At 38.1% G+C, this 15000-nt stretch overlaps 1 protein-coding gene across 2 annotated transcripts in view; it reads right to left on the minus strand.

Moving 5' to 3' along the window:
• LOC122244562 (uncharacterized) overlaps nucleotides 1-15000 on the minus strand; it is a 17672-nt gene that overhangs the window by 1793 nt on the left and 879 nt on the right. Inside the window, exons 2-16 of one of the 2 annotated variants that reach the window (XR_015192335.1) lie at nucleotides 13446-13531; nucleotides 12578-12781; nucleotides 11746-11983; nucleotides 11344-11481; nucleotides 9557-11163; nucleotides 9017-9177; nucleotides 8302-8477; nucleotides 7943-8070; nucleotides 4231-4396; nucleotides 3942-4067; nucleotides 3471-3722; nucleotides 2972-3204; nucleotides 1672-1832; nucleotides 1240-1402; nucleotides 1-181 (exon numbers count right to left, since the gene is read on the minus strand). The exon at nucleotides 1-181 is cut by the window's left edge and continues 1032 nt beyond it. Coding sequence is in view for 1 of the 2 variants with exons in the window: in XM_043002502.2 (XP_042858436.2) it covers nucleotides 24-181; nucleotides 1240-1402; nucleotides 1672-1832; nucleotides 2972-3326; nucleotides 3471-3722; nucleotides 3942-4067; nucleotides 4231-4396; nucleotides 7943-8070; nucleotides 8302-8477; nucleotides 9017-9177; nucleotides 9557-11163; nucleotides 11344-11481; nucleotides 11746-11983; nucleotides 12578-12781; nucleotides 13446-13468 (4056 nt within the window). In the remaining variant the exon portion in view is untranslated. Of the gene's footprint in view, nucleotides 182-1239; nucleotides 1403-1671; nucleotides 1833-2971; nucleotides 3327-3470; nucleotides 3723-3941; nucleotides 4068-4230; nucleotides 4397-7942; nucleotides 8071-8301; nucleotides 8478-9016; nucleotides 9178-9556; nucleotides 11164-11343; nucleotides 11482-11745; nucleotides 11984-12577; nucleotides 12782-13445; nucleotides 13532-15000 lie in introns of both variants that reach the window. The other variant, XM_043002502.2, reaches the window with a different exon arrangement.

The raw sequence follows: 15000 nt of genomic DNA on the forward strand, positions 1-15000 counted from the left end.
CCTTAGCCACCCTCGGCAGTGGTTCAAAGTGTGAGTGGAACAACAGGAATCAGCCGGATGGCCAAAAGGTCTAGGATGTGGAGAGCCAGGTCTGCAGTCACGGCTGGGTACTGGATTGAGTCTACCATGCGCATGATTGCCTGCTGTGTCAGCTCCTTGCCTAGCATCATCTTCAAGAACCCTGGGGGAAAAGTTTTAATTCATAAGCGCATTTATCTTCTGTTCATCAATGAGCTTTGGGACAAAAATGGGTTTTATCATTCTTGCCAACCATCTTTTATTGGAAAACCTTGATGTAGATAATGAAAGATAAACAAGGACTGCACCCTGAAAAGCTGAATGATACCAAAGCCATTAATCCTTAAAAAATAAAGAAAGAAAGAAAAAAGAAAAGAAAAGAAAGCTCAGAAGAAATAAGGAAAAAATGCAAAGTAGAAAACATGTAACAGTGAAAAAGTTTGTCAGATTTTTTAAGCATTAGTGCATACATAAGTATACAATCATTGTTTCTTATGCTCATTTGATTGGTAATTTCAAAATGGAAGAAAGAATTCCTTAGAAGTTCGAGAGTAAGGAGATGTATCTGTATCAGCTTGAAAGTCAATGGTACTGTTGGCATTTTTGAGATCCACAGTTACAAGATAGAGGAGTAACATGTAACTGTATTAACCTTTAGGGTCAACAATCAAATAAGAAAAGTTCTAATATGCAGCCACCATTCTAAATTGATTTTTTTCTTCAAATATGACATTAATTAATCAAATCAACTCATTTATTTTCCTTTATTTTACCAAACTTGCAATCCACTTTTAGCAACTTAACTAGATGAGACCTACTTGCAATATGAAGTACAAAAATCATGTCCCACAAATAATTTCACTGATATGTCAAGAGTCAAAAGAGGCCACCATCCTTAAATTAACCCGTTCCCGACGGGACCAATCCGGCTTAAAAAGACCAAAATTCCAGGACTCTTGAACGCATAAGCTTAACGCGTTGGGATTCTCGGCCACACTGGCCGCGAGCCAGGCTGGACAAAATAACACGTCCCCGGCGTGTAGCCCAAAAACCACTAGACGTGATATCTAGTCACCCGTCGTTAACGGGTTAATTCTCAAAACCTACAATACTTTTAATTCTCAGACCTGAACCCCTTCAATCATTTTCTACAACCCTTGCTAACACTTCATAATCTTTTCTATACAAAGCCTGTTACATATTCCTCTGATTAAGACTCACCGGGGATGAAGTTGTTTAGAGCCTCCTGAAGAAGTACACGAGATGCTTCTGTGTCCTCAGATGCTGGTTCTGGTGCTCTCTCCTCAGCATTGAGAATCGCTTCTCTCAAACCATGGATATACTCTGTTATTTGAGGCTCAGCACACAAGCGTTCTAACTCAGCCTGGAGATAAAATTAGTTGAATGTTTATTTACATAATGGTGTTCAAATGTGAGGTAGGATATACTGAAGTGATTGATAAATAGCAACAAATACTATATCATTCTACTAGGGTGGAATTCACATAGTATAACAAAAATTATGACTTCTTACTTTTTCCTTTCACAACTATGATTTTTGTTATTACATCCTCATTACTTAACTTCCCTCCCCTTCACAACTGTGTATTTACATAACAATAATTCTCTCCCAGACGGTAAGACCCACTATACCTGTAGCCATCTGTGAGTGATTCTGGCTGCAGTAAGGGTGAGGAGAGTGACGCAGGGCTGGTGGGTGATTGGGTGATCCGAAGGAGAGAGAACCTCCACCACAGCATCCATCACACCTACAGACAGGGGCCACTTCTGCCAGGCACAGTCCTCCTCTCCCTCTGTAAAGGGATTCTTTGATGTAACTGTTCCACCACATGGACAGCATTAGATCATGCTACAAAATACATTAGCTTTAGCTTGAAGGAAATAAAAATTGTTTGGTAATACTAGAAGATAATTGTCAAAACCTGATGAAGGTCCTTTGGGCAGGAAAAATTGCTGAGTCATACATTTCTTTCTGTTTCCTATACAGGGCAATTAAAAGAATGCAAAGATATAGATATATGGACTTTGATTAACTTGTTGATGCTGAGAACATGCCCTGCCCACCTAGATTTTATTTCCTTCAATTTTTTACACTCAGATGGCCTTACTGGACTTCACCTGTGATTCTTCATTTTTATTTCATTATTACTATTCTTATTATCATTACAGTAATCATGCTATTATCATCATTATTACAATAATAATGATAGTAATAATAATAGAAAAAAACTTTGTCTTCAAAATTTATGTTCATAGTTAACCCATTCGAGCCGGTTGACGTGATGACACATTTTGCGGTTTTTGCATCAGACGCCGGGGACCAGATATGAGGGCAAGGCCGGCGCTTGGGGTGAGTGAGAGGGCAGCCCAGGCTTGCCGCTTGTGCATCCGAGAATCTCGAGACATTAGGCTTATGCATTCGAAAACCCCGGTATTGCAACCGTACAAAGCCGGAACGGTCTCGGCGTGAATGGGTTAAGTAGATAAGGTCTGGTACCCCTAGTAACTGCCTACTTTGTGACTAAGGTCTTGTAGAACCATATGTCAAAAAAAAAGAAACAAAAAACTGCATGTACAGATACACTCCCAGCATTAACCCTCTCTGGACGTGTGGTACACCACAAGTACCGCGCATTCAAGGCCCATTCGCAGGGTGCCGTCATATGGCGTCGATCATTTAATTGATTTAGGCCTATGCGTTCGAGAGCTCCGGCATTACAAAGGCTGCAAGGCTGGAATGCCACCGGCATGAATGGGTTAACAGGTTAATGAAGAGAACAACACTAAAAGAACCAAAAAATTCTCATACTATACCAATGCACTGTATTTACATATTAACTGGATAAAGTTCAACCACTTTTTTACTCAACCTCATTTCACTGTAAATTTAAACACTTCACAACTCAGAACAGAAAAAAACTCTATTACACACCATTGGGAGAATCTTCTTGGCTGTCTCTCCTCACAAGTGACAGGGCATCACAACCCTCCTCTTCGGATGCGACACTGGGAGGGGGCACTGCATGAAAGGCAGGTGAAGGAGGGGCAGCATGTGCAGCACCACCTCTCCCCACAACAACAGAGAGTTGATGTTGGTGGAGCTGTTGTTCTTGGGGTTGCTGTTGTGTCTCCTGTTGCTGCTGTTGTTCCTGTTGGAGCTGAATCCTTTTATAGAGAATGGGAGAAAAGAGGCTCCGTGACTCTCTGGCTTCATATGCCGTGTCCACTAACTCGTCCTTGCCAGAACCAGAAATTTCAACCATTAAGGCTTCTTCAATCAGGCATTCCTGGAACATATGGTGATGATAAAAATTCAGAATGAAAAAACACCTGATCCATCATAAAACAAGTCACAAAATAGTAAACAAGAGGTAAGGTTTCTGAAAAGACAGCCCAAACAAGATCCAACACAATTCATACAAATAAGTTACCTCTTCCTCTGCAGTAATATCTAGCTTCAACTCATACTCTGCTTTGTTGCCGCTGGAGAGAAAGGCAGCTAGCTTGTTTCGTTCACTGAGGACCCCTCCACTCTTGCTTTTCAACATACCATCTCCTCCAGCACCTCCGTTGACCCCAAGGCTTCCCGCAGACTCTCCTGCTGTGCTTGTGTCTGAGGACTCGAAGCTCGGAAGAGCCGTTTTAAGGCTATGGAAGACACCTGATACAGTCTTGGCCAGGAGCTGGGAGTAGAGAAGTAGTATATTATCTATCTTTGAGTGATAATGATTAAGTTCACTCGAAGACATATTTTCTGAATGAATGCATCTGATGAAATGCAACTAAGATCAGAATACAATGTTAATCCTTGATTTAGATTATACCTATTATCTTTCTTTCTTGTATATCCATTAATAAAATTTCATTCAACCCACAGATTTACTATTTCCTATTAGTAGTACCTTATCCAGGCGAGGAACATGCAGCTCCAGAGGCTTCTTGACGAATGACACTGAAGAATCTGATCCGTACGCTAGGAACTCCTTGACAGGAGTTGATATATTCACCTCCGGCCTTTGGATCACTGACTATTGGCACAAAAAACTCTTTTAATTACTCTTCATGGAGATGAAACAGGAAAGATTTGTAGTAAAAATTAGTATAATACAACAGAAAAGCACTTATTTTAATTGGAACTGAAAGCCTTAATCAGATATAGAATCAAGAAAAATCAAGGGAAGGCTAACATACCTGAAGATACTTTTCAAGGAACTGCTTCCGTGTGGCGATAGTTGTGGAGTCCAACTTGCTGAAGGGTAAGTTGAGCCACTTGTTGGGCCCCTTCACCCCCTTCATTGCAGTTCGTAGCCTGGAGTCTTCCTCCAGTGCTGAGTGCAGGGTCAGGAACTCACGAAATCTGGGTGGGCAAGAGGGAGCAATAGCAATTTTGGGATACATGATTCTTAAAATTCAGTCAAGCAAGTAGTTAGCACAGTCACAAATGCATGGGAGAAAAAGACAAGAAAAGTTTAAGATGATTTTAATTCGCAATCTGAAAGTTGGACAACCTCTGAAATGCACAAAATTAGTAAGAGATATCAAACATATTGATAAAAAACAATAACTAATTAGAATATAGCCAAAAATCATGAATCAAGAATACAAATCATTCATAACGTATTAGGTATTTGAAATAAAAACAATAAACTCTAGAAATAAGAGTGTTAGAGTATCACTTATCACAGCATTCAGAACACTCCAAAGGTCATGCTCATGTCTACTACAATAAGCATGCAGCACTCAAAAGATTGAAACCTTAATGCAGTTCAGTCAACGCATTTGAATAATACAATCTCAATTCCAAACCCACGCTTTATAATAAGATGAAACAGAAGAGCCATTTTGTTCATTTAGTTTCTCTTTTTATGTCAACATCAGAAAATTTGGATTAGCCAACCCATGTTGTGTCCAAAAGATGTGTTATCCTGGATCAGACACAGATGGAAGGCCAGACACAATAGTGGATTTTCCTGAACAGACATTCTGCCAAATTACCAAGAGACTGAAGATGAACATAAACGTAGTGACAGATTGAGAGTTTAATCATCAATGAAAATTGAAAAAATATACATTAATTATGCTTTTAGAATTCATTACCTATTTGTACTCACTAGTTTCAAAGCAAATTTAAATAATTTGTTTACAGAAGTTTTTATAATGCCCCCCCCCCCCTTTCTCACACTCTTTTTAACATTAAAAGATACTTTATAAATAACTACTCAACTAAAAAAATATCTTATATATTTTCTACCTTCATCTGTGTTTATTTCATGACAAAAAAAATTTCAAAACATGTGCTACACCACTCATTGACCTTCTACTAACCTAAATGGTTAAAAACTACTTTTTCTATTCATCCTAAAGGTTGTTACTTCATCAATGTCAACACTCACACACAAAAGGCCAGGTTCTGAACTAATACACTAGTGAATGTCTTTGACTAAATGCCATCTTGGTAAAACATGATTAATTCCTTCCACTTTATCAGAAAAAAGGAAGAATATGGTGGATACCTGGTGCATTGCTTTCAGAGTGGGTGGTTCCTTTGATTCTTAGAGGCATACAAGATATTTTAATAACTATAAGAAGGTAATTGCCTTCCCTAGACACAACTCATTTTCTTAGTTTTTAAAATTCTACACAAAGTGCAAAGTTCTGTTCTTTCCCCTAATCCTCTCAATTAACACAAAACAAGACCTGTTACACCAGCATAAAAAAAAAATATATATATATATATACATATATATATCACACCTGACTGAAGGTAGCCATATATGAACAAAACAGCTCTTCACTTTAGTTTACTAAATATATACAAATGCAGATTAATATACTTCCACCAAACTCCCCTGCAAAAGACAGAATTCCAAGCCCTTCCATCACAGGCACTGTATTTAGCTATCCACACTTTGAAATAGGATACCAACAGAGCCATAGAAAGAAAGTTTAAGCCTGAGCCTAAGCCACATTCATTACCATCTCTAGCCTCCAATCTTCTTCAGGACCTTCTTGAGGAACTGGGGATTCGCAAAATCTGAAATGTCACAATTTTGAAGTGTTTTTACTTCCTACTCTGTCTTTCTGGTATGGTGGATACATTACTCTGAGGCAACAAGAATCAAACACATCTATGGTACAAAAAAGACAACAAATTAACTGAAACACAATATTAACAAAAAAATAAACAAGCAAAGGTGTGTCTGAATCAATCTTCCTCTTTTTTTACATGCTATACAAATTAATATAGAATTCTAAATATAACATTGTCCTTTACTGAAACATTTTTTTTTCTTTTATATACAATTTTATAACCCTTGTCTCATGCTCCATCAGTCTTAACTGGTGGAATTGCGTTTTCTTTCTTCCGGATACTGTACTATATTACTTGACTTTCATTATTAATAATTTATTACATAAGAGTGGGATTTGCTTATACCAGGGAGGCATTGATGGGCCCTGCTAGCAATCATTTTATTATTTATTTACTATTTCAATCGTTTTCTTTGGTTATCTAGTGAAGGGGTTAACGCCACATATCATCTTTATTTTAACTTTCATTTCAGATTTTTTGTACCCTAAGTTTATCAGTGGTATAGGTATTGCTGTGAAACAGGAAGGGAGGGAGGAGAAGCAGCTGACAGAAGGAAAGAGGGTAGGTTAGAGGGAAAGAAAGAGGGAAGGAAATTGGGTGAGGAAGCAAGGAGGAGGGAAAGATGAAGGGTAGGGAGGCAGGAAAGAAGGAAGGAAAGAAAGAAAGAAAGGGGAAAGGAATGTGAATAGGGAGGCAGCAAGAAAGAGGTAAGGAAAGAGGGTAGGGAGGCAGAAAAGGGGAAAGAAAACAGGATACGAAAGAATAAGAAAAGAGAAAGGAAAGAGGGTGGGGAGGCAGGAGAGAGGGAAGGAAAGAGGGTGAGAAGGAAAGAAAGAGAAAAGGAAAGAGAGAGGGTGGGGAGACACAAAAGTAGGAGGTGAAGCAGGAAAGAGGGAAGGATAGAGAGTGGTGAGGCAGGAAAGAGGAAAGAATAAAGGGATAAAAGGAGAATGATGGAAAGAGGAAAAGAGAGAGAAAAGAAAGAAGCAAAAAGGGAAAAAAGAAAGGCAGACAGGAAGAAAGGGACAAAGAGGGGACCAAACAGACAGAAAGAGAAAATAAAAATGTATGAAATTAGAGAGAAAAGACAGGAGATGCAATTGAAACAGATGAAAATCAAGCAGACACAACTGAGGGGACAGAGAGGACAGGAAATAGAAAGAAGAGTGAAGAGAGAGAATGGAAACAAATGACATAGATGATATAGAAGAGAACCAATAAAAAACTGTTTCAAGTAAAAGGAAGACAAAGATAAAGGAGGAAGAAGAGTGAATCTTTTTATCTGAACATATATTTACAAATATATTTGCTACCTACTTTCTAAAACAGAACCTTTAAATGATATTCTTTTTTTAAATACTCTCACAAAATATCTAGTCTAAAAATTCTGCAACCTTGCTAGAGCATAAATCATTATGTCAATATAATTACAGGTGTCATACCTACACTACCTTCACACAGAATTCACATGCAAGGTCTCACTGTATTGTATAACATCTACATCATGCAAATTAGGTATATCAAAAGCTATGTGACACCACTGCAGATACTCTATCTAACTACAAAAGATATGTTGTGATAAAAATTAAGACATTTTATATATATATATATATATATATATATATATATATATATATATATATATATATATATATATATATATATATATATATATATAAATGTACATGTACATACGCACACACGCACACATATATAAACATCTATCACGAATGAATGAATGAATGAATACATAGAGTGATTAATAAATGTATACACACATTTTTATATAACACAAAACATTCCTACACATACCTTCTTTTCACGCAGTTTGTCTGAAGAACCATCCGTGGTTCTGGAACAGCCAAGGGTTCTTTCGCCACCTCTTCTGCCCCTTCTGTCTGAGGTGTTGCTGCACTCTCACACAGGTAAATAGCATCATACTGAAACCAAATGTTAATTAAATTTATGAGTGAAACCTATAAGCACACTATAATTATCATTTACATAAGGAGAGCTGTGTGTTTCAATCTTCTCCCTATGTGTAAAACAGACTGGACTCCCTCACAAGCAGTAAGGGATAGTGGGGTGGGGGGTTATGACACAGTATAAACCAGCTGATAAAAACTTTGAATGTTTCAACCAGCAAACGGTCACTGGCAGGGAAAATTCACCTGAATAGTATAGAGTGTGTACTGGGATCCTCCCGGTTCGGTGTGAACCTCAGTCGAGGGGACGCTCACACTCAGGAACACACGGCCATCGAGGGGTATCTCAGCCGCTTCCAAGAGCTCTTCATCTGCCAAACCATTGCCACATGACTCTAAACTTGACACTGACTTGACTGATGCTGTTGGAAAAATACTGAATGAACTAATGCTGCATGACAGCAAATACTGTATTTTCCACATGGGGAAAAAAATGTTATTCAAAAAAATATTCTGGTATTGTCAAAATAGGACGACTGTGGACTAATGTTAAATTTGAATTCAAGCCTCTCTCTACTTCAAAATTGAAGGTAAAAATACTAAACAATTAATCTAACATGCTAGGAATAGTACATTTTTCAAAATGGTTCAACAATGGCTAGATACTCATCATTAAAACTAAAATAGTAAAAAACCCTTTGCTGACTTATTCTAATTTTGGGTGAGATGTGGAAATCAGAACAACGTACACCCTTAATTTTCATAAACTCTAAAGGATTGAATCTACTATGGACACGAAGATTAAATCATGCATGTGTGCTCGCATAACATATATTTTCACCTTTTCATGAACCATGAAAAAAAAAATACACCAAGACTATATCCTCTGCTAATTCCATTTCTTGCCAATCATCTTTAACATTACTCATTTCCACAAACAACAAAATGGAAACAGACTTACCAAGAGAGCCTGAGCTGTCTTTGTGAGTGAATGTAAAGCGTGACTTCTCCTGCGTGTACCTTCCCGGGTCAGACTGTGCAGATTTGGGTTCACTCTCACTTGAGCCGTATGAACTTAAACTACCAAGGCTATGCTGACTCTCTCTCTCAGTCAGTAAAGATCTGTTGAAGTTATATCAAATCATCTCATGTCGTCCAGTTATATGTATCAGACATCATTATGAAACAATGTGATCATTTTACTGATATATCATATACACATATGATTAAGTTCATGAATAAAGTCACCATATGATAACTATATACATTTCTCATCTTCTTTTTCGTGATCTTTAATCATAATCTTTCCAGATCAGTTATCTTGTCAAATCAATTATGATAAAACAAATTCCTTTTCATTTAACTTTCACCTCTGTTTTATCTATAATATAAATATAAAACTGCATCAAAAGTGCCTAACAAGCTGATCCAAAATTCAAAATCAAAATCAGCATAACTGAATATATGACTCTCACTTTAAAAATAAAGATATTGGAATTACCTCAGTTTGGCGATGGATGAAGCAAGGTCTTCGCTCTCCTCGTAGATGGGCGAAAGGTCAGGATTCTCCCACCCAAAGCCAGCATTGTTGATGGGAGGGGAGATCTCCAGTGTGCCTGGAGGTTCACCATCCGTCATGTCAACAGGAGTGCTAGATGCCTGAGGGACGTCCCCAGGGGGTAGGTTGAGGGGTATGCAACCATTCTCTTCCTCTGTGAAACCAGAAGGCTCTGTTCTATTTTTTAATGTTGCTTCAGTGTCTACATCCAGCTTTCTGTTTATTTCTAGTGAGATTTCGTCTGTTCCATCATTCTTATCAAAGGAGTTCATCTTGACTAGGTGTCCTTTCTCTTTTTTGTTGGTCATTTCATCATCACTCAGACTCAAGGATGGGTCAGTTTGCCAACCACTCTTCTCACTCTTTTCACTCTGCTCACTTGGTTTATCTAGTTCATTAAGAGATGCATGAATTGTCTTTCCATCTCTGTGTCTGGTCTCTTCTTGCTCTTTGTTCAGGAGGCTTCCACAACTCTTGCTGCGTGGTATTTCCCCTATGTTTGGTGTGGCACTCAGCCTCTGAATGTCTTCCTCATCCTGCAAATCACTGTCATTCAACCTGATCTCAATCTTCCCATTGCTAAGATCCTCTATTTTTGGCACTACATTTTTCTCTTTATCTTTACCAGGGCTTTTCGTATCTGATGAGGATTTTTTCTCCCCCTTTGGAGGGTAGTACAACAATTTATACTCCTCCTCCTTCATGCCTTCCACAACATTACGAGAAAAGGGGTTCTTCTTCCTTCTGAGAGATGACACGTCCACAAAGCATTTCTCGTCCACTGGGCTCTCCCACATCTTGGTCACCAAGGGCTGGTACTGCATGGCAGAGTTGTCAGGCAGAAGAGGGCCTGCAGTAGTGGAGAGGAGTGTTCCCAAAGCTGATGACACAGTTCTATAATCTTCATCCTCTTTGCTCTCTTTCTCCAAGCTCGAGCTTCTCACGTACTGGACGAGAGCTTCTGCATTCTCAAACTTCTCACTGTCGGCAGATTTAGCTTCACTGCCATCCTCACTCTTGGGGGAGCTTACTTCGCTTTGTTGAGCATCACTCTGAAGGGCGACAGCAGGATCCAGCTGCTGAAGCTCTGACAAAGTCTCCTCTTCAATTGCCTCTAGCAAGCTTGTGTGTGCCTGCAACTTCTCACTGCTAGAGGCCTGCTGCATGTCTTTAGACTCTTCTGATTCCTCACTTGATGCTTCTTGCCGTGTGCTCTGTCCTCCAGCCCCCCCTGCGCCTGTTGCACCATCTGAGACTTCTGAGAGTATTTCTGCTAGCACTGTGTTAAGCCACTGAGTATCACAAAGCAGGTCTACAAAGGCCTGTAAGACATTTTGAGCAAAGAGATCTCGCAAGGAGACCAAGATGAGGTTGCAGCGTATCATTTCTACTGGTAAGTAATGTTGTAGGAGAATTTGTGCCAACTTGCGGTAGTAGGTTCGAAGGGTTTCGGGGCTCTTGAGAGCAGGATGCAGGGGCTTGTACTTTGCCTGGAGCTCCTGCACTCCTGCTCTGCTCAGAGGCTCTGAATCTTTGTGTTTCTTGGAGATCTGTAAAAAAAAGATTATTAACAAAAATTAATCTTTACACCACCTTCCTATCTCTTCCTGATTACTGAGATGAATAACTGCTTTATCAACCAAAAAGGAATCACATTCACATTTACTCCTTTTAAATATACAGTATTTTCAAGGCAATGATTTAATATTCAGTGAGAATACTAGTAGGACCTTTCTTAGTGCTCGCTGATACTGTCGATAGTGCTGAATGTAGACCTGGATGATGCCTGAAGCAACGGTGGTCACATTGCCAGACTGTTTTATCCGCTGGCACATACTGATAAGGATATCTTCCAAGATATCTTTTATCTGGAATAAAATGGAATAGGATTACATACAAAATTACATTTCCCATAGTGTAATTTTTTTCTTTCTTTCTTTTAATCAACAATTTCTATAAAATTAGATTTATTTAACTGTGTCTAATTCTTCAATGTATTCTTAATCATCCCAATGCTCTAAAGAAAATTATGTTCTTTCCTCAACTTCACAGAAAGGAGGGTGGTTGTGGGGTGGGGAGGGGATCAGCATCTTAATGACCTCTATTCAGTACAGGAAAGTGACAGAAAGTACCTGGTATGAGAAATGGTAGTCTGGCGAGACATGAGAGTACCAGGGATGGACCAGAACAGAGTGCAGGGATGCAGCCGTGATCTCCAGCTCTTGGATGACCAGTTCTCCTGAGCCTGAGAGCTGCAGTATCCCAGCCCCTCTGAGGGTGTGAGAAGGGCTGGACTGTATCCCTTTCTCAGGAACGTCTGGACTGATGCCATGTCCCTTCTCGATAACACGCTCCGCTATGCTAAAGCATCTGCATAATGGAGGAAGTGATTATGTTATTGTGTAATTCTGGTCTCAAAAAAAAAAAGAGAGCAAAAAAAAAATCAACTTTCAGATTATGTACCTTGTAATCTGATTTATTAACTGATTTTGATAGGGAAGATGAATAATAGCCATTCATTAAAAAAAAAAAAATGAAGGAAAAATGAACATGTACAACATACTGCTGCAGCTTTCCTGTAAGCAGATTTATGTTATGACAATCGTTTTTCATAAAATAGCTAAACAGGACTTGTTGCAGAGATATTACTGACTTTGCCATCTACCCCTCCTGAACCAATAAGTCTATTGTGTTACCAATCAGCACATTTGACACTAGACATTTACTTCTATGACACACCTAAATTTAATGTAGTTCAGTTGAATACTTATCTTCTTACAAATATTTAAATTTTTTTGATGCAGACCATATGACCAATCAACTTTGCCATTCTCATCACTCTTTCTATTTCATGAAGGTAAGTACAAGGACACATAGCCACTTAGATAAACAAATAAAAGACTAAACTAATATATACAGACTTCATTTTAATCAACTGCTTTCACTGGTAATGACACAACTTACTTTGCAAGGAGTGGGTATGAGGTGGGACCCTCTCTCAAAAAATTGTTGAAAACGGTCCACGTGGTGTACCCTGAGCCCAAAGTGACGGTTATAAGGCCAACGGCACACGCGCACACCCACCATGCTCCACCCCCACTCAGGCACACACAAACTGGACACCAAACCACACACGTCCCTGCTGCCCAAACTGCACCACGGAGCCATCTGCAAAAGAAGGATGCTAATAAAGATCATGTGTCAGTGCTGCCTTAAGAATTTTTAACCCTTCTGGGATGTGTCGTATCTCAGGATGAACAGCCTTGGGAGGGCATCTTAGGATGTTTTATGTGTTTTCTTCAGTTTTTAGACTTATGGTATAATATTTGAATGTATGTAAGGTATAAAAGCACTGTGATACTACACAACATTTGTAATTAATGTAATTTGTAATTTCAACAAATTGAAAAATATAGTAAAAGAGTGATTTGACCCTATGAAAAATGCCCAGCCCAGAAGGGTTAATGAATAAAATATCAATATCAATCATCAATAAACAGAATCTACAAAATTATACACAAAAGTACTTCCAAACTACTAATAATCCTTATATAAAGATTAGCATAACTAATATAAACTGTAATAATATTGTTATCTTTATTTTTAACATGATCACTATTATCATTACTGGTACAACTACTATTCATTGTTCCTCTTCTTACAACAAAAATTATCATCATGCAATTTTTTACTGTAGTTAATCATCATGATAATTATCAAGACCTAAAGAAAAACTCTGATCTCTAGATGATGATCACATGTAAGGGATAGTCAAGGAAAAACATGATCCTCTAACGATTAAAAAATCTTAGTTAACCAAGAAAATTCTTACCTGGACATGTTGGTGAGATACATGAATTTCTGTCAGGGAATCATTTTTGTTTCGATTTTCATTGTATTTCTTAATTCTGCACACATCTGTTGAGGGCAATGGATGGCTCCTTTAGTTACAACTTCTGAACATTACATATGGAAAAGAAGTAGCAATATTATATGCACTCAATTGAAAAGACCAGATTTAACCCATTAGCAGCGAATGGCATGATTTGCTGCCAAGGTAGATTTGGTCGTAGACGCGGATGGCACCATGCCAGACAATGTAAACCCGCCATCCTACTGCATACATATTTTAATAAAACCGTGACCAATGGGTTAAGGTCCAAGTCAAATTGAATAATCAAAACCTGCAGAAATGCATTTCATAAACACCTCCCTGGCTAAGATTTGAACCCCGATCTCCTGGGATGCAAGAGAGCAGCTCTAGACCCCTACACAACCATCCACTAAAACAATCGTCTAACAAAACAATCTATTCATTGGGTCTTTTTGGTGTAGACCTCTAGAGCTATTTTCTTGCACACCAAGAAATGGGAAGAAAAATCATGGGTAGGGAGGTATTTACATTTCCAAATGAACTGATATCAACTATTATCACGACTTTAAACAATAATAATACTATTTTCATCAACATTATATATACTGTCAGCATCATCATTATCATTCCTATCAATATAATCAATTACATTCCCATTCCCATTCCTGTTTTTTCAGTACCATTTTCACTATGCTGAATACTGTTAAAATATTATCAACATTATCACTACTATCATTCTAATTTTATTGTCATACTGGCATCATCATAAATTAAATTTAATCACCCAGAGCAAAATAAGTTTACCAGTTATCATTAAGTTCTTTATCAAAAAAATGTTCTATGCAACTTCTGTAAATATCTTTTGATATAAATAAACAGAAATATAAATAATACTACAGCTTTCATTAATATACTATACTGCACTTAATGTCTAAAACTATGGCACATGTGTTGAAGCCAAATCCACTAGGATCTTGCTGTGATCTGAACATTATATAAATTAAAGTCTACCAAGAATGCAGTGCAATGTTAAACAACTGCCGCTGCCTCCACATTTCGTCGAAGGTCAACAAACCTCCACCACATACATGCACAGTCGAGCTTGAATTTGGTTACTTATTTGACAATATATTGCCAGGGAGGTCTACAAGCTCTGTTAAACCAGAATATAAATGGTAGTCAGTTGGCCTTTGCTGATGAGCCAAGGGAACCACACGCCAGTGGTGGATGTGCAGGTATCATCTACGCATCTATCTTAACTATTAGAGTAGAAGACATACAAACAGTAAGAGAAACTTTTTTCTGTTTGTATTAGTAATAATGACAACAATAAAAAATACTTGGTCATATTCTCTATAACTCTAAATGCATAAATACATCTTGTACAAATGTCATTCTTTTTTTGCTTTTGTGAATTTATTGATCAGTTCTTCCTAATGACAGCACTCCTTTTTTTTCATAATAAATCAAAACTATTGATAAAACAATGCACTCTATGGAGCATGAAGTCTTG

The sequence above is a fragment of the Penaeus japonicus genome, unplaced genomic scaffold (assembly GCF_977035675.1).
Source record: "Penaeus japonicus unplaced genomic scaffold, GWHDUDI00000001_assembly GWHDUDI00000026, whole genome shotgun sequence".
Classification (NCBI taxonomy): Eukaryota; Metazoa; Arthropoda; class Malacostraca; order Decapoda; family Penaeidae; genus Penaeus; species Penaeus japonicus.